General features: G+C 45.4%; 1 protein-coding gene across 1 annotated transcript; it reads right to left on the minus strand.

Annotated features, from left to right (window-relative positions):
- Positions 1 to 795: 795 nt before the first annotated feature.
- Positions 796 to 12,046, minus strand: LOC141471633 (cytochrome P450 3A21-like). The gene is made up of 13 exons (XM_074158243.1): positions 11,976 to 12,046; positions 9,192 to 9,285; positions 8,721 to 8,773; positions 7,472 to 7,571; positions 6,789 to 6,902; positions 6,418 to 6,506; positions 5,239 to 5,387; positions 4,087 to 4,214; positions 3,330 to 3,411; positions 2,778 to 2,938; positions 2,104 to 2,330; positions 1,114 to 1,276; positions 796 to 894 (listed from the first exon to the last, which is right to left on the minus strand). The coding sequence occupies exons 1-13, from the start codon at positions 12,044 to 12,046 to the stop codon at positions 796 to 798; spliced, it is 1,530 nt and encodes a 509-aa protein (XP_074014344.1).
- Between the last annotated feature and the right edge of the window lie 9,593 nt (positions 12,047 to 21,639).

The raw sequence follows: 21,639 nt of genomic DNA on the forward strand, positions 1-21,639 counted from the left end.
TGCTCTCTGCAACCCCTCCTCTGTCGCGCCAGTGCACAAGAGGGTTGGCCAGGACTGAACTGAAGGCAACCTCTTAATCAAACTAAGAGGTGGGAGTTATAGTGTTTGTAAAATACTGTACAAATGGGAGGGTTTGATCGCATTAAATGAAGGATCAGATTCATTAAATTAAGTGGAAAGCAATGTACATGGATAATTTCAAGGGTTGAGGCTGAATACGGTTTTTAAATAGGAAGTGATCAGCCGCTATACACAACACAGAGCAGCTCTCAAACATTTTTAATGACAGTATTTGTACACACTTTAGTTTAATTAACACATGGCACAAGAGAGGTTTCGTAACTAGGATATAGTCTCACACCAGTCAGCTCAATTATAACACATGAAATTTCAAGCATCAATACACTGAGAAGAACGTCACCAGTCCCTGCCCAGCAAGGTCTGGCAATTTGAATTTCCATCACACCTTGTTTCTCTTGGATGCCACAGTAATTCCTTCTCTCCAGATGGAGAAGTCCCCTTAGAAGTGAGTGGATGATCAGCTTTCTCATTTCGATTTATTTCTTGTTTTCTGCAATCAAAATTAAGGGGACTGTATATTGTCACTGCCCAGTGATCCACATTACATTTCTGACAGCTATGTTTATTAGTAAATATGTAGTAATTGCTTCCAGAATTAACTAGAGCTGCTCTTCTGTGTCTGTACATGTAGGAGAGATTTCCTGCGATGTGATATCCCTTTGTTAGCACGGCGCTCGTTAGACACCGGGGAATTGTCGCAGACACGGCTGGGTTTTACGCCTCTGCACGTGCGGTGTTGGTCCGGGGAACAAACTTCAGAATAATCGGTTTCTCTGGTGTTAAGAGTCCCTGCGATTTCAGCTTGAGAGGGACCTGCAACAAGAGGAAAAAAAAACATACTTGGCGATAGACAAATTAAATAAGTAGAGATTAAAGGAAAGAGACTTGGCCATGGTTTGGACATAATTTGATGTGTAGTGCCTGAAAGTGTATCTCCTGTGAAAGCACAAGAGTCTGGTATTGGCACCCCCAGTGAGAAACCAGGCACACAGCTTCTCCTGTGTGAGTTTCAAAACGTGATGTGCTCCTCACCTGAGTTTCTTTGCAGGTCTGGAAGGTGAAATGCTGCAGTAGGGCAGTGATGGCAACTTTCAGAGTCAGGAGAGCAAACCGCATCCCAATGCAGTTCCTGGGACCAGCCCCGAATGGGAGGTACGTGTACGGGTCTATGGACTCTTTGTTTTCCTTACTGAACCTGGATAACGACATGGCAAAAAAAAAATGAAGGCAGCAAAATCCCCAAAAGCTACATATTTGTATTATTTATCCAGAGATCTCTTGCTGGTACCCTACAGAATTGTTGGTTCTTTTGCTCAGGTATCTCAGCATACCCCAGCAACTGAGTGATGTGTCAGACCCCTCATTCTGGACAGGATTTTGAGTTTAATTCTGCCTATCCAGACTAGTAGAAGTTGGGAGCAATGTGAAAATCTACACACTCTCCCAAAATAAATGACTGCTATTTCCTATCTATTGTATTTAGTGAGAGAGAAACCAGGAGACATCTTTTTTAGGAGCAGCCTATGGCTTCAGTATTGCTGGGAATGAGAGGTAGATACCAATTATAATATATTTAAAAACAAAAAAATAAAGCCAACTAGGGAAAACTTATCGCTTCCTTGAAAGCAAAGAGGGAAGGCAACTCTAGAAGGATCAACTCTGCTATATTTTGTAGCAAAGCCTGTGTGAAGGAAATGGGTTCAGGAATGAAGATTATACAAAAAGATGGCTAGCAGTTCAAAAACCTCACCACCTACCCACGCTGTCAGCAAGCCTAAAAACCTGTGTACGAGATGTTGTGGGGTATCGATGTTATTCTCCCAATAGGATTATGCTTTAAGTGCAAAGCTCATTTTCTTCTTAAAATGACATTCCCATGAGCCTGCAATTTCTCATTGGTATTGTTTGTAAAAAGATAGGAAGAACGCCATTAGGAAGCTAATCGGAGATTAATAACTTAATTACTATGTGAGGAAAAAGCAGCATGATGCTTCTTTCCTTTCATTAAGTTTTTTTTTATACCTTTCTGGTCTGAACTCCTCTGGGTTTGGCCAGTACTCGGGGTCGCGGTGCAGGGTATAGGGTGGGATTATAACAATGGTTCCTTTGGGAATGGTCACTCCATTTATTTCCACGTCTCTCTTGCAGGCTCGCTCAAGCCGTCCTCCAAGGGGGTAGAGCCGGAGGGTTTCATTCAGTGTCATGTCAAGATACTCCAATTGCATCACCGCCTCGTATGTGAGAGGAGCCTGTAGGACAACAGGAGAAAGGTGACCAGGTATGTTGGCGTGAGGACTGATTGCGTTGTCCCACAATGACTGCTGAGATCAGAGTGTCCCCAGCCCCTGCTGCCTCAACCATGACTCAGACTCACTGAAGAACAAAATGCAAGGCAGGAATGGGGTAATTGCTTTCATTTTCCACCCCTCAGTGATGGAAATGCCTGGAAATGCACATCCACTTGTGCATGGATGCAGAATATGGCAGATGGGTTTGCGCAGTGGGGTGGCCTGTGAGGTTTCAGCTGCCAAAAGAAAATTGCTACAAGGTTGAATTGTCTCAGTCTGTGTCTCTTGGAACTCTTGGAAGATCCCAGGAGGAGGTTGTTTAGGAGCTAAAGACTTCTCATTGTCTTGACTGAACAAGGAAGACAGCAGGGTCAGAGGGTTTTTCACCATCACTTGGTGTCCCCTTACCTTGTTGGGTAAAACGGTGTCGATTTCCTCCAGCAGTTTTTGCTGCACGTCGGGATGCGTGGCCAGTTCATAGGCCGCGTAGCAAAGTGTGTTGCTGGTGGCCTCGTACCCAGCAAATATAAAGATGAATGCTTGCGACAGGATCTCGGTGTCGGTCAGGGCTGTGGGGAGAGAGGACGCGGGGAGATGAGCAAACCAGATGGTCTCAGCAAGGAAGAGGTAGCAATGGATGGAGTTGAGGCAGGTTTGTTGTGGTTATGGTCTGATAACACATTTATAGCTACTCTGTGATCTGTCTGTAAGAAGTCATTTGATAGAGGAGCCAGATGATTTCCTGGCTATAGATGGTTGATGTGGCAGACCTACCCCCGGAAAAGGACCTGGGCGATTCCACTTAGGATCAGTGCTGGCAACAAGGGACAGAGATTGCTGCCTGGAGCTGGTCAGTGGAGATGGTGGTGACCCATTGAGCCTTTCTCTGGGAAACAGCTTCCCATGTTCTCCTCGTTCCCACAGCCTCTGCTACTGTGATGAATATTTGGGTGTTATTACCTTTATAGGAGTGATTTTCACCGCTCCCATGACTGGTTGAGTTCTGGGATTCGATCATCAGCTGCAGAAAATCTACTCTGCCCTGAGAAGAAAAGCAGGAGGGTTTCTTTGGTGACAGGTCCCTCAGGGAGGGCTCAGATAAGCAGTTTTCATTGCCTAAGCACAATTCTTAAACTGAAAACATCCCCAAAATGCACATGGCTTCCTCGTTGTAAAACACAACACTTGCATTTTATTTTGAAAACCTATCTGTCCTTTTCATGAAGGCATTGGGTGGGAGATTGGTGTCTTGAATGAATTTCGGGAAAGGGATCCAAACTCCAAGAGGGAGAATTTTGCCAGGAAACAGCTTCAATTATTGAAAAGTGAGAGGGGAAGGCGCAAGCCTGGAAGGTGGTATTGCTGCTCCTGCACTGCTTACTCTGCTCGCTTATCCACTGCCTAATCTTCTTCAGGGAGTCTCTTACTCTGTTGACTTATCACAAGTTCTGCAAACTCGAGCTTAATGCAGTTCTACCAAGCCTTCATCTGGATTTAGCTTCAGATCACAGATGTACAAAGCCCACTTGCTTCTCTGCCAGAACTGGTCAGGTGAGGCTTTTCTGACAGAAGTAAAATCAAGTGTTTACACTTAACTAGATTCAGGGTTTTCTTGTGTTATTGTACTTTGGCTTCACCTTTGATATCATTACCCTAATTATAATTTCACTTAAGTGTATTTTCTGCCATAATTGCTAGTGAATTCATGCTCACTTACCTTGTGAGGCTCCTTTTGACGATCCTCCCTAATTTTCGCAATGGATCTCATGAAGAAATCTACAGCATCTTTGGGGAAGAAGCTTACATTCATCTTGGCCAAAATAGGAATTAGAAATGGGAATACAACTGAAAAACAAATTGAGAATAAAATCTCATGCTGTAAACAAACTCCACCTCATGTAAGATAGCTATGGATGTTACTGAGGAAGTAATGATGCTACTGAGAAATTATTTCCTCTCTTGATTTCTTTACCTGGGCACAGCCTGGGGTTTGCATTTTTCACCTCTATCTTGAGATAGTTTGTCTTATGCAACCATCCCCCAAGTTCCTGTCAACTGGGCACGAGTGAGCTGGGTATAATAATTGCTCTAAGAGATGAGCAAAGTACATGCCACCTTTTTCTAAGGATAGGTTACTTCTGTGCATTGCACAGCACTACAACAGGAATGTGGCTCAAAAGAAATACCGCAAATTCTGAACTCTCTTTTTCAGGCTGAGTTATTCACTGCCGTGCTATGCTCATACAAACATTTTCAAGTCCACTTCAGAGCATTTCCTGCGTTACAGAAACTCAATTTGGAGTTTGGTATAGATTCATAAAATCTACAGCACCAGAACCTCCTCCATGCACAGATCAAAACTTTACCCATTTTTTTTTTTTTTTTTAGCAAGGTATCTGATCTTGATTTGAGGCCACAAGTGATTTGAGGTCCATCACCATCACTGCTAAGCTATTGCACTGCTAGGAAATTGCATCTAATTGCAGTCCCCGCTTAGCACTCTCTTCCAGTAAATGCATTTCAGATAGACCCCTCTCCTCAAGCCTTACAACTGAACTTGCTTTTCAAACTTAGAATGATTTTTTTTTTTTCCAGCCACACTTCTTTGGATATTGGCTGGGATGTTCACATGTTTCTTGCATTGTGAATGTCAAAGGTGGAGGAAGATTTCACCCATCTCTCTTCCAGAGTTTCAAGAACAAGCCAAGAGCCATTAGGACTTACATCCCAGTGGTGAAGTCATCTAAGCAATAGTTGATTGATTAATGTATAGGATGCACCAGTCTCTGATATGCTTGCTAAAGTATCACATCAATAGTACTCTGACACCTGAATGAAGTTTTCAACAACAAAAAAAATAATCATTTACATGTCAGGATGAAGATTGGGTCGAAAAAGTCAAACTTGACCAGCTTCCGCATCTCTCTGACAAAGGGGTCTTTGGGGTTGTTCATGGAGTCGATGTTCACACCGAATGACGTGCTGGTGACAACGTCCATGCTGTAGCTTCCAAAGATGCTGGGAAAAGGTGGAAAAGATACTGTGGTTAAACATTTGGACCAAGTGAATGTATTTTTTCTTAATGCCTCTGTGACATTCAAATATAAAGTCTCATAAGACCTCCTGCCCTGGTTTTGAAAAGGAAATTGGACATATGGTAACTGAAAAGCACTTATAGTAAAAGGGATAGAATTTTAGAGAGCTTTGGTTTCAAGCCTGCATGGGTTTTGAAATTGGACAGCTTTTCTGATTTTAAAACAGCGTGTAGCTACATGAGCAAGTTGGTGCTAAGACAGCATGAGGCTCTTGAGCACTTCAGCTTCTTGGGGAGGGGTGGTAACACACTCTGCTTCAAACATGCTATGAAAATGGTCTTGTTCCACCTGGAACAGGTACCCATAATGGTACAAACTGTCCAAACCCTCTCCTTATGGGGTTTTTGATAGGGGAGAGCTTTGCTGGTGTGTGACTGCTGCTGTGCAGCTGCCCTATATGCATCTGTGGTTTGAAATTGAGGATGAAATACAGCGGTTTTGTTCCAGAGCCCATATGGAGGGCAAAGACAAGGACCACGCACCCAGGGCCACACTGGATGGCCTCCTGTCCCACATCCTCCAGCAATGGGGGCAAGTGATGAATGAGCATCCTGCAGTGCTGTGCGTGGGGCTGGGAGGCCAGCAAACCCAGCATCCTGTGGTATAAGATGGTAGTGCACAGAGATCTTGAATATATGCAGGGAAAAATGTGTTTCCCTGGTGCATTTGAGGTTATCTTGGATCTGTGGATTCTTGGATCTGCACTGGAGCTTTTTTTTTCCTCCCAGTTCCCTTTAGAAGGCTTCTCTGTGGATCTCTGCCTCTAGGAAGTTTCACTAATATCAACTTAAATTTTCTCTTTCAAATTTCCAGCCAGGCTTTCAGCTAACCCTGTTCCTCATTTCAGAGGTCTGGTTTACCCAGCGAGTGATCTGTGTTGTGAGTAACGAATGAACCACAGCACTTGCTAACAAGGTTTGCCACTTAGCCTGCTGCTCTTAGCTGCTACTTACTCCTTTACAGAGAGCGCGTTGTCCTTTTCCACTCGCTTTTGAACATTTTTCACCAAAACTTCCCCATAGTGCTTTATTATAGGGAACATCTGTAACACAAACCAGAGATGGTCACTTAGTATACTGCATTTTACTCCTTTAAGACAGGCTTACAAAGACTACAGGGAGTTTCATGAATATTTACAAATAAGATCTTTCTGCTAAGTTTTTATTTTAAGCCTTTTTCATTTTAAATTAGGCATAAATTAAACAAGCCAGCTTAGTTGCCAAGCTCCAACTAAAGAAATCAGACCCCTGTGACAATCTCAGCCTGGAATCACCGTCTACTGACTTTCTGATTTAGTTTGTACCTGCTCCTCTGTGTTTTTTACCTCCTTTAGTTTCCCGCTGGTGAAGGTTGGAGAAAGCACAGTACGAATCCTTTTCCACTGTTCGTCTTCAGCTAATGAGATAGCGTCTTTTAACACCCCTGCTAGATCAAAAGGCTGGAGGGGGGGAAAGGCAAGGTGTTAACCCCGGAAAAGATAGTGGTTTCCTGGCAAGGATGGGAGTGCAGCACTCAAGCCCCTGCCCAGGCTGTTTCAGAGGCATTACTGCTGGCAGCAGGCCTTACAAACAACCTCTCTCAAGACACATATACATAAATAATCCCCTTTCCTGCAGTAAACCAGCTGTGAGATGCCGTTTCCATATCCAGAACAAATAACCCAACGAGCCCAACACCCGTATAGGTGTTATCCCACACACAGTCGTGTCACCCACTGCCTGCATCCCAGTTGGTGGCACCTGTGCTAGCTGGACCCTTACAGACTCCTGTATGCTCACACAGACTCAAATTCATCCCTGTCTATCTAGGTGAGAGAGCAGAATCGCTCTGATGTGCAGGCAAACAGCTTCGTCTGCAGTCCCCAGGCTGTAAGGCAGGGGAACAGTGACATACAGTGGCCATTTACAGTAATCCCTATAGTGGCCCTATGGGGGACCCTGCTACATGCTTGTCTCCCGTGCTTGGTTTTTTGGACTCTGGGGTCTGTCTTGATGCTTATATTCTTACCCTCCGGTTGGTAAAGGTGGAGTAACACTCTTTAACCAGCACGGTTTTAATGATCTGGGGGTCCATGACAGCCACCACGGGTTGCCTGCCATCGTAAATCCTGGCGGGGGGAAAAGAGGAGACAGATAAAGAACCCCGGAGAGTTGAAGTGCAAGGCTTGGTTGATGCCCATGAAACAAAATGTGTTAAATAAATGTTTGTTCATCACCAGCCTTGCTGTCCTGCAGATGCCTAAGTATGGAACTGTAAAAATTAGAGATGTAAAAGGACTCACAGGCCTTCTCGCACCTGGTTTTGTAAATGATAAAGGGGGCTAAACACCTTCCACATTTGCTGGGAAATGAGTAGGGCTCAGGCCCTCAAAGGACCAGATACTAAATGAAGCAAGTGTCTTCACTTTCTCCCCTGACTCTGTGTTTTTCCAGGCACTTAAACACATCAAAGTATTAGAAAGAAACTTGTTTGACCCCTTTCAGGCTGTTGAATTGGGTGTCTAGAGACTTGGGCTGACAGCACTGAAATATCCTTGGAGATGAAACTCGATCCTTGTTTTTGGTCTTTTTAATCTGGCGATTCTGAAAGCTTTCCTGGAACAGATGTAGATTAAGCAGATTTACGCACTTTCCTCACTTAAGTAAAGATATCTTTTCTTGACTCCATTTTTTTTTTTTTGAAAAAAGCTTCTACAGGGATCAATGGATGCATTATAGAGGATATGCAAGTTTGTAGACCAAGATGTTTTGGCAGTGATTAAAAGCCATAGGAGAGGTCCAGAGCAGAGCAACAATAGCTGCCGCAGCTCCCATGGTAGCAGGTGAGGGTGAGCAGCACGAGGAAGTCAGCAGACCTTGAATCTCCTGCTTCTCTCTGTATTGGGAGTTCACTCGCATTCCTCTGCTGTTGGCAAACCAGAGGAACTCGACCTCCCGGTTCCAGATTCTCCCTTAAATAAATAGTAGTTTTGCTGCTGATTTTGCTAGGAGTTGCTGAGGGCCTTTTGTTATCAGCTCTAAAACAGCTTTTGTAATATAGGTCAAAGCAATTTCCATATAGCATGACAGCAGCACAGCCCTGCAATCATCAGGCTTTCACGTAAACCACCACAAGTACCCTATCGTCACTGTGCTTGTCATGCTGGGACTGTCAGGGGTGCAGGTAGAGACAAGGGAGCTTTCCTAATTAACTTTTTCCACCCCTTTGTGGTGGATTCTGCTTTTACCTTAAGAAGAGATCAGCAGTTCATACTCACCCCCAGACTTTCCCATATTTCTGGTAACATGCATTGTCAAACTCCAAGAAACCCTGTGGAAAGCAATTTTAAAATTATCTTGGAGAGGATGCAGCGGAGGGGATGATGGTGGAGGCGGTGGATTGGGAGGAAGATCTGTGAACTGGTGTTCACAGCTGCCTTCTGAGTTCTCCTCCTCTCCAGAAGCATCATGAAGGACAGCATAAACATACACCGTGCTTGTGAATGAGCTGTTTTGCCAGGCTGCTGGCAAAGGGCAGCTGTAAATCGGTCACCCATGAGTGCTCATTTGGAAGCACAGCCCCATGGTCACTTCCTGAGCCCTTATCCTGCACCAGCCTTTGCACAACCTGTGCTCTGGAGCGGAGCTTGGCATTTGGAGATAACTTATCATCACCGTGTATCAGTTTAGCTACAGCTGTATGAGCAAAAGCAGGTATTTCTGGGGCCCGGAAGGCTTCAGCCACTTACTTTGCGATATTCCAGGCACGTCCCAAAGAAAGGCAGAGGTCTTGGCCCTGGAATACCCAACTTCTTGAACAAACCAAATGGCCAAGTTCCATATCTGTGGGACAGAAAAGATAAGCACTACGTCACCGCGGTATTGGGGCTGCAAGACCTCCTAAACCCAGAGACTGCAGCAACATCCCTTTGGCTCTAAGGGACCAACCTCTACTGGAGGTTGGTCCAGGAGCTGGAAAAAAGTGGCCCAAAAGAAAATAGCCCCGTAAAAAATACTTAATAAACATGGCAAGACTCGGTGATGCCACACGGAGATCACTTTGATGTCAAAGCAGCTGTTTCCTAAAGCCATAGGTGCCCTGGTGGATATAGGACCTTAAAGCCTTTAGCAAAGTCAAGGAGGAGCTCATTGCCAACCAAAGGAGAGGCAGAAAGGGGAGCTGGAAGAAGGAACACCAAGTTTACATGTTTTTATGGAAGGGAAATCAAAGCATTGCCAGAAGTGATGTCCCAAACAGGGCTTTTGTCAATCTGTATTTTAATTTCATTTATTGTTCTCCCTCCCCTTAGCCCGGCATTAGCTCAGTGGTGCGTCAGGAAGTCTTGTCTTGATGGTTTTCTCTTTAGATTTTATTGACAGCTTTGCAGATTTCTTTCCTCTGAAGCACCCTTTTTGGCAGCTGTAAAGTTATTACTTCTACCTCGGGGCCTTCTGTTTCTCAACAAGGGCCTGGGCTGCAGCCCTTTGAAGCTTGTCTTTGGCTGTGTTGAAAGAGCTCCTCAAAATATTTGTTTTTAGTCAGTAGCTGCAGCTTCCCAAGTGAGTGGTTCGTTGCAGAAGGGATGCAAAACTGCAAAGGTTTGACAGAGGGATGTTATCAGAGATCCTTTTTGGGCTCCATGGCTCAGCCAGCATCTTGGGGATGCTGTCCTGAAAAGCCAGAGTCGAGGCTGAGACTTAGGGGGGTGTTTCCCTTGCAAGTAGTAATATTTTTCTAAATCTGGAGGACCCCAAATGAGATCAGTCACCCCAGCACATATTCTGCCAGAGCACAAAAGCAGACCCCATCTTCTGGTTCAAAAACAGCAGGTAAAAACTGGGGACTGGGGTGTTCGTAGGTGAAGAAAGGTTTCATAGAGTTCAGTTTGTCGATGTTTAACCTCTCCTGGAAAAGGTTAATTCAGTACCGAGTATAAAATACTTGTGGATTCTTATTTGTAATGTTTATGGGCAGCTGGGGCTGTGGGAGGATCAGGAAACGCCAGGCTGGGCTGGTTACAAAGCCCAGAAACACTATAGGAACGTAGGCTAGGCTTAATCCATTTGAAACATGGCCAAGAAAACACAGCCTAATGCTCTTACGACTAAAAGGTGACATGGTTTTCTGCAGGTGGAGAAGGACCATTCAGGGTAAAGCTAGGGAATAATCATGACTTCCTCTTACCATGGATGTGAACCAGAAATGCCTGATCTTCCTTCATGTGTGAACTAGAAGAGGGTTGCCCCAGATGGACAAGAAGAATCTGAACAATCTCCCTGTGCTAACAGGCAGTGAAATTCCTATTTTAGCTCAGAAATCAGAGCAAAAAGATCTGGGCTTTGTCCCTTTTGCCACAGCAAAATTGCAAGCGGCTGCAGGAGGCGGGAGTCTGGTAACCAGCAACCTTCCATGGCCAGAGAGTTATTGAAATATGAGGGTCTGGGTCAATAATGAGGGTGGGGGTTTTGTTTTGAAGAATCTGCCCCAGACAGGCTTTTGAGTGATCCAAATCACGGCAAAGGGTCTGAAAAACAAGGCTAAGAGTTTCAGAGCTTACTGAACTGCCATGGCTGGAGCCTTGCCAGGGCAGACAAATGGATTGTGCTCGTGCGCACCACATTAATCATTAAGGTTTATGGCTAGCAACATGCTGTCCTCTGCCTAAGGGCTCGTCAACACTACAAAGTTTGTCAGTCCAGCCTTGTTGGCAGGGGCTGCCAGCAGAGATGCTGTATGTCCCAGCAGAAGGGGGTTTTCAGCCAGCTCTGCTACGCTGCAGCGCCCAACAGCATCAGCAAAGAGGACGAAAGCATTTTCTCACTAGCATGGCTCCTCTGAAGCAGCAGGATACACTTCTGTCTGATGGAGTCTGCCTGAAAAGCCAGGAGCCGAGAGATGACCTTGCTCCGGGCTTTGTTTCTTCCCCCAGCAAGGGTGGGCTGTGGGACGGGATGTTGTCCCTGCAGGCGTGTGGCAAATCTGACTTCTGCAAAGTGTTCCTCCTGGTCCAGGTGCCCGTGCGTGGAGCATCTTACCTGGGCACCATGGAAGGAGTCAGGAAGAGAGAGAACTGATCCTGTGAATGCTCTTTTTCTGGTGCCTTTCTGCTGCTCTCCACCTTTACAGGCCATGCAGTAGCATCATCTACTGCCTGCTCCCCTCCACAGCGCAACCTCAGTCAGGGAGGCACAGCCTTCCTTAGACCCTGTTTCCGTGGAAAATAACAGATCACAATCCTCACTAGAGCCAGCACCCTGCTGATAACAAATGCCTGGCACCATTATTATTTGATTATTGTTTTGGTGCTTGGCAAGCAAGATCGTAACAGTGCACAGGAAGACTCCAAACACTGGAGCAAGGTCACCCATCTGCATGGTCTTTAGATTCCTCTTCTCCTTCCCAGAGCTTCGTTAGAGGCTGGAAATCTGGAAATCACACCTACCTGTTTGCTGCCTAGCTGTGTGAAAATGAACAAATAGCAAGAACAAGAAAATGGCATGAGCAAAGAACCAATAAAGAATATCTTACTTACGCTACCAGGAGGGCTATGAAAACAAGCAAAAGGGCCCATGTCTCCACAGAGAAGGAGGGAAGAAGGTTCATTTTGGTTCTTCCCTGGTTGGCTTTGAGTTCTGTCTGAGTGTGTTTGTCCCAGGTCAGTGGGAAGCAGGAGTGTTTTACGGTGGTGCGCAATCTTATGTGTCCAATCATATGATTTAGGGGCTGTCCTTCTGTCATGAAGGAGGAGGAGTGGAAGGCAAAGGTAGCAAAGTATGCCAAACTGAAAAACGCAATTCATAGGATAGGTAAACACCTGGCTGAACTCTCTAAGGTTCGAATTATTTAATACATGTGTTTCCAGGATTCCAGCTAGTGTCTCTGTTGTAATAGAAAGTAATAACTGACTTCTTACTGAGCAATGCTCCTGGGCTCCTACACCAAAATAAATAAAAACAAGTTACAATGAAAAGGTAAATCCCAAAGCAGGCGTCAGAGTTGATTTGCAAAGGGAAAGAGAAGTGAAAAGTTTATTCGTATATTGTATGACAAGATCTTTTCTGGCAGATGAATGAACTTTGGCAGAATTTAAGATTTTAAAATATCTTTCTGTGTTGCCAAGAACAAGCGCTGCCCGCTTCTGTCTGCGGTGGGTCAGAAGCAGCTTCTAACGAAGGCAGGAATTTGCCCCCTATAAAGGCTTTAGAAGTCCACCGTGTTTGATGGCTTGTAGCCAGGCATTTTGTAATATGTAACTTGTAATACAATTTTGTAACTGTAAGCAGCTAAAGTATCATCATTTCCAAAACACCAGCTCATGAATGAAAGCCACATCCACCCTTCTGCTGCAGTTGGCAAAAAGATGCAAGCAAAGGGAGAAAACAGATATTGTAATGGTTCTCCTGTAAGGATGGTGCAGAAAAGGAATAGCGTCCTAGAGCTACGGACGTGGTTGGAGAAGATTATGAAGGTGGTGAAAGCTGGACTGTTTGGATGGTGTTTGTTAGTGGCCATAATGTTAGGGCAGGAGGCTGTATGATTGGCATAAATGTGTGCTACAGCATCTTTAGGGCTTCATTCACAGTCTAAAATGAGCGATTCCCTTCCTGTTGGCAGAGCTGCTGTCTTTAAAAGGGACTTTACTGGGTGCAAGCAACTGGGTGTTGTAAATATTTAGCATATCAAACGCCTGGTGTCTCCGAGGGTGTTGCTGTGATTGACGCTGGGTTGCCTGATAAGTGGACACAGGCCACAGGGTGACACGAGGTGGGTTCCGAGTCATCGTCTGACTTAGCAGCATTTGTGTCTCGTTTCACCTTCGCCTGGCCTTTGCTCTGACCTTCGGAGATAGCTCAGCTGCAGGTTATTTTGTAATAAACACAGTCTAGTTTGACACGAACAGGCAAGTTTATGACACGGTTATATAAGCTGTACATCGGGTCCTGCCTTGTTTGATTCAGAGATGTTGAAGGAGCATGTGATTAAATAGACGCCTCCCCGTTCAGGAGCTTGTCACAGCAGTGACTGTTTTTCCAGGGTTCCCCTTTGTGCATTTTGACATAGCCTTGAAATTTGAATTTATCAGGCACCAAATGTTCCTGACTCACCATGTTTGGAAACAGGTTAATACAGTTTGTTCATGAAATAGGATTGCTCTAGGGTTCGCCATCTCCAGTAACAATAAGCCTCAATCCTTGTCCCCTTTGGGTCATTTTTAAGGGTAAGAATAGCCTCTTGAAAAACTTGTTAAAGAAAACAGATATGTATACAGTTTTGTTGTTGGTTTTGCTTTGGGGTCTTATGATCTCTGGTAAATGGACTGTGCCTATTGATTTCAGACAAACGGAAACCCACCATCCCCTTGAGAAAGCTGATAAATAAACAAACAAAAAAAAACCCTCTCCCGTGATTAATCCATGCCAGAGGAAGGTCAATGACCGAGAAACAAATGATCAATTTTCACTTCACGTGTAAGCCCAGCTCAGAGCTGGGTTTATATCCTAATTTACCCTATGTTAAACCCGTAAACCCCAACTTTAGGCTGTGGTGCCCCCTAAACTGCTAGATGGGAGGTCATGTTTGAGATGTGACTTGGGCACCTTCAGAGGGTAGCCTGGGGAAGGCTTTTCCTCCTGCGCTCTGTCTCTGGGAGGGAGGAGAAACTCTTTGGCATTATCTTCAGCCAAGGCTGAACCACACCTCACAGAAATGGTGGGAAGGAGGAGAACCCCAGGGCCAAGCCCCAGCCTACCCTCACCCTTCCCAGCTGAGGTCTCTGCCTGTCTGGGTGCAGCTGCACTGAACCATCTTGATTGTCCCTTCACCCTATCCAAGTCCTTTAGATGTGTCTTATCCCTTAGCATCATGGGCTTTTAGGCCCATCCTCTGCTTCTCCTGGACATTTTGAAGTGTGCCGCATCCCACCATGGGTTTTGGTGAGTGCACCACCCCAGGTGTCTGCAGCAGAGGCATGAGGAGGTGCAAGCCCAGGTGGAGGTGCAATTATACCTGTGGGAACCCCCACTAGTGACATAGCTAGTCCCATCCGTGGGTGACAATGTCACACACGACATGTGGTGCATGGTGGATACGCAATGCTTGACCCTCATCATTTAGGCTGCTGCACCGTTCGGTAACTCCCGTGTTGCCACCATGCTTCCAGGATGGCCACAGGCTGAGAGGTTTAAAAAGCCAAAATTTGCAGCAAATTCAGACGAGAACTGAGCTGCTTTTCCATTTCTAATGCCCCTAAGTAGCTCAGATTAATGGATTAATGGCTTTCAGGAAAGTAAAATAACACTGGGTTGTTATTTGCAGTGTAATGAAAGGAGTGCTCCTAATCCAGGTTGTGAACAAGGTGTGATGGAAGGAGGGATTTCTTGTATAATAATGACCGGGGGCTGGGCAGTAAAATGGAAGAACACGTATTTCTTCCACAAGCTGTGAATCCAAATGATGTAGGGTAAGAAAAACACTGTGGAACAGCAATTATGACTGGGCCACAGGTGTGGAGAAGAAAGAGCGGTTCAGAAGAGAAAGAGCTATTGGGAAAAAAAAAAGAAAAAAGCCACAGTAGGTAAGATTTTGTGTTCATGATGAAAGGACTGCGCGGGCACAAGAGCCAGGCTGGATAAGCCTGAATCTTTAGGTCTAACTCACTTTTGAGTATGATCGTGAAAGAGGTTCTCCTGAGCTACTTTGGGGAACTTGTTTTACATTCCCAGGGCTGGACCGGTTGCAGTAGAGACTCTGCAGTGCTCCTTGGGATATAAATATTGCTGGGGAGTTGTATCATTGGGATATAAATATTACGGGGGAGTTGTATCATTATAGAATACTTTAAACTCTCTAGATACAGATCGTAAAAAATGCCACTAATCAGGCAGAGCTCAGATAATCTCTGTATGGCAGACAGCAGATTTCTGCGCTGGAGAAACACCAAACTGGCAAGCAGTGGAACTGATTTAGCTTTGGCGTTGATAAGTAATTTAAGACATTCTAGAAGAACAGTTAAGAGTAAAATTATCTTGGGCCAAACAAAACACATTCATTCAGTTTAACGTTAAGTGGAGGTATAAAAAAAATAAGGTTATAACTAAGGCTCTGTTTTTCAAGAGAACAAATTAATGAAACACCGGTGGAAGATCTCAGGGCCTTCAACACAGACTGTGTCTAATCTCCTTTTTCAGTCAATGGTGCTAGTATCATAGAATCACAGAATCTTCATGGTTGGAAGGGACCTTTGAGATCATCAAGTCCAGCCACACACACAAAATCCCATCTCATCAGCCAGTTGTGCGCCGAGAGTCTTGTAGGAACAGACTTTACACCCAACTGGCTGAACAGCTACATTAAAAAGGATGCTTGGGATAAACTAAGCAGGTAGGAGGTGGAGAAAAAAACCCCAAATAATTATTTTGTAGTTCAAGGTATGCTATTATGTGCTCTGGCTATAAGATCTTCTGGGGTAGGAGCTCTTTTCTGTGCCCCATTCGGAGCAGCCCAGCGCTTGGACGTACTGGCTCACTGGGGTCCAATTAGTGGGGCCCAGTATATCAGTGGCACTTCTCGCCCCCTTGGAGATGTGCCCCCAAAACCTTTGTTTATTTAGTCTAGCTAAATGATAGCTGGGCTGGAACGGTGGTTGCTATGAGATAAATGCCAGGTAGAAGAGCTGTTTAATCAAATTATGATGTTGGCACAGAGACAAATGGGTACGACCCAGCCACGAATAAATGCCAGGCTGGAAACGAGCACAGCCTTGGCCTGGAAAGCGCAGGAGTCTTCCCATCATGGGGTTAAAAGAAATCAAAAAAGCTCAGATAATGTAAAACAGGGATAGATAAGACAGCTGCTGGTGGGAGGAGAGGGAAATACGTTAAATTTACCAACGCTCTTCTGCCAGAGCAGTGTGAGGAGTTCACTTTCTGCATAGGCAGAAGATGTGGGGAGGTAACTATTTATTTTTCCTGATACGCAGTGGTTTAGTTACCCACAGGAAAATACTTCATAATGAAGGCTACATTTTGTTGTCAGTGGTTAAAATATTGATACGCTACTCCTGGATAAAAAAAAATCAATGTATTTGGAGGGGTCTCTAATGATACTTTATGTAGTTCTGTGTATAGATGAAGGATACCCTCCTGCACATAGATTTCCTTGGGATTTAAAAAGCGCACAAAAAACCTCAACAAAAAAGTAATTAATTCCCCTGGATGTTTTGTTCCATATACTGAGCTTTGGAACTACACAGAAACTAGGACATTTTTCTGATGTTTTTTCAGTTAAAGTAATATCCCTGATACATACCAATCTTCCCTCATAATCTTTACAATATATCATTATATTCCTTTTCAGTCTAAGAAATGACAGCTACGAAAGCTGTATGATATCTGGATAGCTAATTAACTCGGGGCACTGTATTCTTTTGCCCAATCCAGTACAAATGCCTGTTGGAGATTCTCTCATTTTAACCTTATAAAGTGAGTCAGAAAAAATAGAGTATCCTGCTAGCTCTGCACATGACTTTTTACCTGCAGTGCCACGACAGACGGGGTTACGTCCCATAAGGGAGCAGCAACAATAATCCTGGACAAGCATAAACTGGAAGAGATGTATTTCCGGTACAAGATGTAAGATCATGTTCTTTCCTGGATATTTTAGGGAGGATACCTTGATGGGGCAGCTGTGTGTAAGAGCTGCTTTGTTACGCCATAATTTTAGCAAAGTCCTTCCAAGAAGTGTCTGCGCACGTCGTTGCCCAAGCAGACTCCTGCTTTGGCGTCTCACGTCCTGGTGAAGTCAGTGCACTTGACTCATTGGGAGAGATGGGTCTTTTAAAGGGTGACAAATCAAATTGTTCATCCGGAGTACAAGGATTTTGTTATGCAAAGCACTGCCTGAGATTGTGCCTAAAGCAGGAATAGCATAATGTCTTCAGTCATTGTCCCTGCCGCCACTGCAGCTTTCCATGGGGTCACCTGCTCTGACGGCACCTCAGCAGGTTCAGCTCCACCATGATTGTAGTTATGCTAGTTAGTAATGATCATGAAACTCGAGTATTTGTAATAAAAGAGACCAGAATCCTTTCTCAGTGTGCTTTTAGACCACAGATCACTTGCCTTTCCATCCTCTGACCGGGGGGGTTTGTTTTCTTCATTGTTCTTTGGTGGACCAGGATAGATGAGGCCACCTCTCTTGATGAAGATGTGTATAAACTGTTGATGTCAGGGCTGTTGTGCATAGAGGTTCTTGGAAAGGGCTGTATGCAATAACAAAGACGGTTGGGTTTTTTTAGTGCATTTCACCTGAAGATGAATGTTTCCAAATTGCTGTTCCCTCATCCCCACTCCCTCTGGTCAGCTGCTGATCTGCTCCCAGAGACCTGTAATGCTAGAAAAGGATTATCTCGAGGTTATTTTCATATCGCGTGTCAGTACATCCTGATATATCCTTTTCCTCTTCTGTTTTCTAAGTAGCATTTCCTCAGGGTCTAAAGTTTCAGCTTTAAGCCAGGCCTTTTTTTATTTTGTTAAAAGTAAATGAGATTATTCTGAGAACCAGCCCCTAAAATTATCTTATGTGAGCAACATGCATGGGCATTTTAGGTCATCTCAGCTATTACAGCCTGTTGTTTGAATCACTCTGTGATAAATCCTTTTTAGTACGCGTTTGTGTTAAGATAGTTATGCTGTAAAAAAAGAAAAAAAAAGAGTTGTGTCATCTCTATTGCAGGTTGGAAATCAGTCTAATAAGTGAAATGAGTTTTACATACCAGTAGCATGGACCCTGGCCAAAGAGTCCCTGGAATTGCGTTATCTGAACTCAGGGGGTCATATAAATAAGTCCTTCGGGATGTCACAATTTCTGATCTCAGCTCTGTGTGTAAAAGCATCTCTCTCTGCCCGGTTTGCCCATGCAGCTTACCTTGGTGAATATTTAACCAGTTACTAGTCTGTGTGACTGTATTTCAAATCGCTGAGCCTGGAAATCCCTATCGGAGGTGTGGGAAAGGATGGGTCCCACCAGAAAAAATTTCCACCAGTCCCAAGAAACTAGGCATCTCGTTTTTCCAAACCAGGGGACATTTATTTGAGCTTTCTGTGCTTTTATGCAATTTTGTGCCCCTCTCACTTTTGACGTATACACACCAGCTCCCCCTCCCTGGCAGGAGACACCTTGGCTGAATGCAGAAATGCTTGGTTTGGCCGATGAGGGCATCTCCAGCCCTGAAGCCTCAAATCTTTTGGGCGCTTTGAGGAGCGGAGAGCTTATCTCCGCAGCAAGGACGCTTGCGCTGCCCCCAGCTTTGTAGGCTGTTCCTGCTGCTCTTTTCATTCAGAGAGAAGTGTATTTTGGAAAATAGCTCAGCATGCTCTCATCGGCGAACTCCGGCTGTAGTTCCACGCTGGCTGGTACCGATGCCTCGGAGGTGAATTCAGGTGCAAATCTGACAAGACACGTATAAATGGCAAGGACAGAAATAGCAGCTTTAAAACACAATTATTCCTTTAGGTTGATGCTCCTGCCCAGCAGCATGGCAGGTTCTCAAGAAAAAAGCAGAGGTAGGAAAAGCGGTTTCAAAACCTTTTTCTGGAGTTTTGTGGCCTCACCCTGTAACCCTTATACACCCGAGAAATCCTTACATCTGTGATCTGAGTTACCGGTGCTCAGTGTCTGAGTGAAGAGTGAGAATTGGAACCTAATTAAGAGATATTGATCATTACAAATACTTCAGCCACGGGCCCTCATCCACCTCCATGCTGATTTATGCGGTTCAAGAAGAATTGCAGAAATAACGTGAAGTTCAGCATCCTTCACCAGGATGGTTCCCGGTGGCCACCATGCTGTTAATTTTCCATGTTAACTGAGGGAAGGACCTCCCGAAGCCCCCACCACACACTTTCCTCTCTCTCACTCCAGCACCAGCAGCAATTCCCACTCTTCCCAATAACCTTCAGCTTCCCTGAGCCTATACGTATGACAAAGACAGACCTTTAAAATGTTGGACAGAGACCCAAATTGAAGGGCACCGTGATAAATTCTGGCAGCGGTTTGACATGATGGGAAATTCATTCCTCCCACATAAATTATTTCCTGCACTTTTCAGGCTTTAGCCTTTTACTGTGCGTTTTCAGCAATAAACAGTGAAATATGACATTATTTACTTGTGAAGCACTAATAATGCGTACACGCCATAAAACCTGATGATGCTCTGGAGAGCTGGCAGTCACCAGCGTAAACACAGGGAAGACAGAACGTGCCGGAGCCCCTGCGGGGGGATGGCCGCCCGTGCCCCAGCCGCTTCCCCGCTTTATGCCTCCCTGAAGCATCACTTATTTTCAGGCAGCCCAATTTATTCCCTGCTGACTTAGCTCCCCGGGCGCACGGGATGCCCTCTCCTTTAGGGTTCATCTCCCCCATGACTTTATAAACATCCCTGAGCTACTGGATTGCTGCCTGACCCGGCTTGCTCAGCAACACGTCCCCGCTGGAGCCCAGCTCCGCAGGGGCTGCGAGACGGGGTAGAACCTGAGCCTTGCCAAGCGCTCGGGCACAGGCGACTTGGCAGGGGCTGCTGCGGAGGAGAAGTGTCGGAAGTGATTTGCAGCGTGTGTGCATGGATAATGCCATAACGAAGTCCAGACACTTTAACTTTCCTGCATGGTTTCGTTGGTTTGGTTTTTTTCTTGAGGCCGTTCGTGTTGATGTGGCTTGACTTTATGTTGTTGAGATTTGGGTTGGTTTAGCCTGGCTTTGCGTGCTGACATAGCCGTGCCCACACCGTGAGGGGTCTAGAGAACAAGTCATACGAGGAGAGGCTGAGGGAACTGGGCATGTTTACTTTGGAGAAGAGGAGGCTGAGGGGAGACCTCATTGCCCTCTACAACTACCTGAAAGGAGGTTGTAGAGAGGTGGGTGTTGGCCTCTTCTCCCAAGGGAATAATGACAGGACCAGAGGAAATGGTATGAAGTTGCAGCAGGGGAGGTTTAGATTAGATATTAGGAAGAATTACTTTACTGAGGGAGTGGTCAGGCCCTGGAACAGCCTGCCCAGGGAGGTGGTGGAGTCGCCGTCCCTGGAGGTACTTAAGAAACGTGTAGACGTGGCACTTCAGGGCATGCTCTAGTGCCCGAGATGGTTGGTTCGTGTCTGTTTGTGGGGTTTTTTGGTGTGGATTTTTTTTTTTTTTTGGTGGTTAGACTTGATAATCTCAAAGGTCCCTTCCAACCATGAAGATTCTGTGATTCTGTGTCCTTGTACCCAGGCCGTGTCCTTGGTGCTCCTGTCCTTGGCTTTGCAGGCTGGGAGCTGCAGAGCAGCCTTCTCCTGGAGAAGAAGAGTTTTCGTGGGATGCATTTGTGGCATCCCAGTGGCACCGTTTCTTTAGTTACACCAAGCCAGGGAAGTTTCAGATTAAATTAGAGGTGAAGCCTGGGATTCCTCTGCGTGCTGGCAAGGTTCTGAACCCAGAGAAATTCCTCCAAAACCCCATAAGGGCTTGGGTTAACTCTGCAGGGTAGATAGGTCATTCTTCGTCGTCCCTTTGGGTTTTGGCAGCGTGAGGAGCGCGGTTTGCTTATCGAACCCTCAAAGTGCCTGAGAGAGGAGAGCTGGCAGCACGGTCAGCCTGTCTGTGAGCAGGGAGGAAGAACCTGGCCTCCTCCAAAGAAAATACGAAGCAGCTTTGGCCCTATCTATTATCATTATTGGAGCTGTCAGCTGAGATTCAATACAGAGCTTTAGATAGATGTATCGAGGGCAGCTTCCACGCTGACTTACCGCAGCAGCGAAGGAGCCAGCTCCCATCTCATTTGTGCTCATTTAATCCCATTGATTCCACTGGAGCTAAGGGTGAGGAGGAAGGCAGCGGTGGGGCTCTGCAGACCACAGCTCAGGGCACCGGCTTGGCCCGACCTCCTCATCCTCCCTGCACCATCCCCAGGAGATGACAGGGGGATCTGGGGGTTTGTGCAAACCCCAGGACCAAGGCACAGGGATGAGCCTCTTCCAGAAGAAAAGATTTTTCCCTAAATCAGGTCACTGGGAAGCTGGACCATAACCCCCTCATTTTCTGATTTCTATTCTTCTCCCTCTGCAGTAAATTCTTACAGCTTAACTGTTTTGCTCCATCTTAAGGTTGTACCGAGAAAGGGAGATGGTTCGCAATTTTAGAAGTTAAGCCAGTATTTCTGTT

This window comes from Numenius arquata, chromosome 14, assembly GCF_964106895.1.
Source record: "Numenius arquata chromosome 14, bNumArq3.hap1.1, whole genome shotgun sequence".
Taxonomy (NCBI): domain Eukaryota; kingdom Metazoa; phylum Chordata; class Aves; order Charadriiformes; family Scolopacidae; genus Numenius; species Numenius arquata.

Bases quoted from the DNA above. Each gene is read 5' to 3' on its own strand.
- LOC141471633 (XM_074158243.1), bottom strand. From the start codon at position 12,046: ATGAACCTTCTTCCCTCCTTCTCTGTGGAGACATGGGCCCTTTTGCTT. The intron at 7,572-8,720 runs GTGAGTATGAAC...TCCCCCCGCCAG, and splicing joins AAATATGGGAAAGTCTGGGG to GATTTACGATGGCAGGCAAC. The intron at 6,903-7,471 runs GTAAGAATATAA...CCCCCCCTCCAG, and splicing joins CCACCTTTACCAACCGGAGG to CCTTTTGATCTAGCAGGGGT.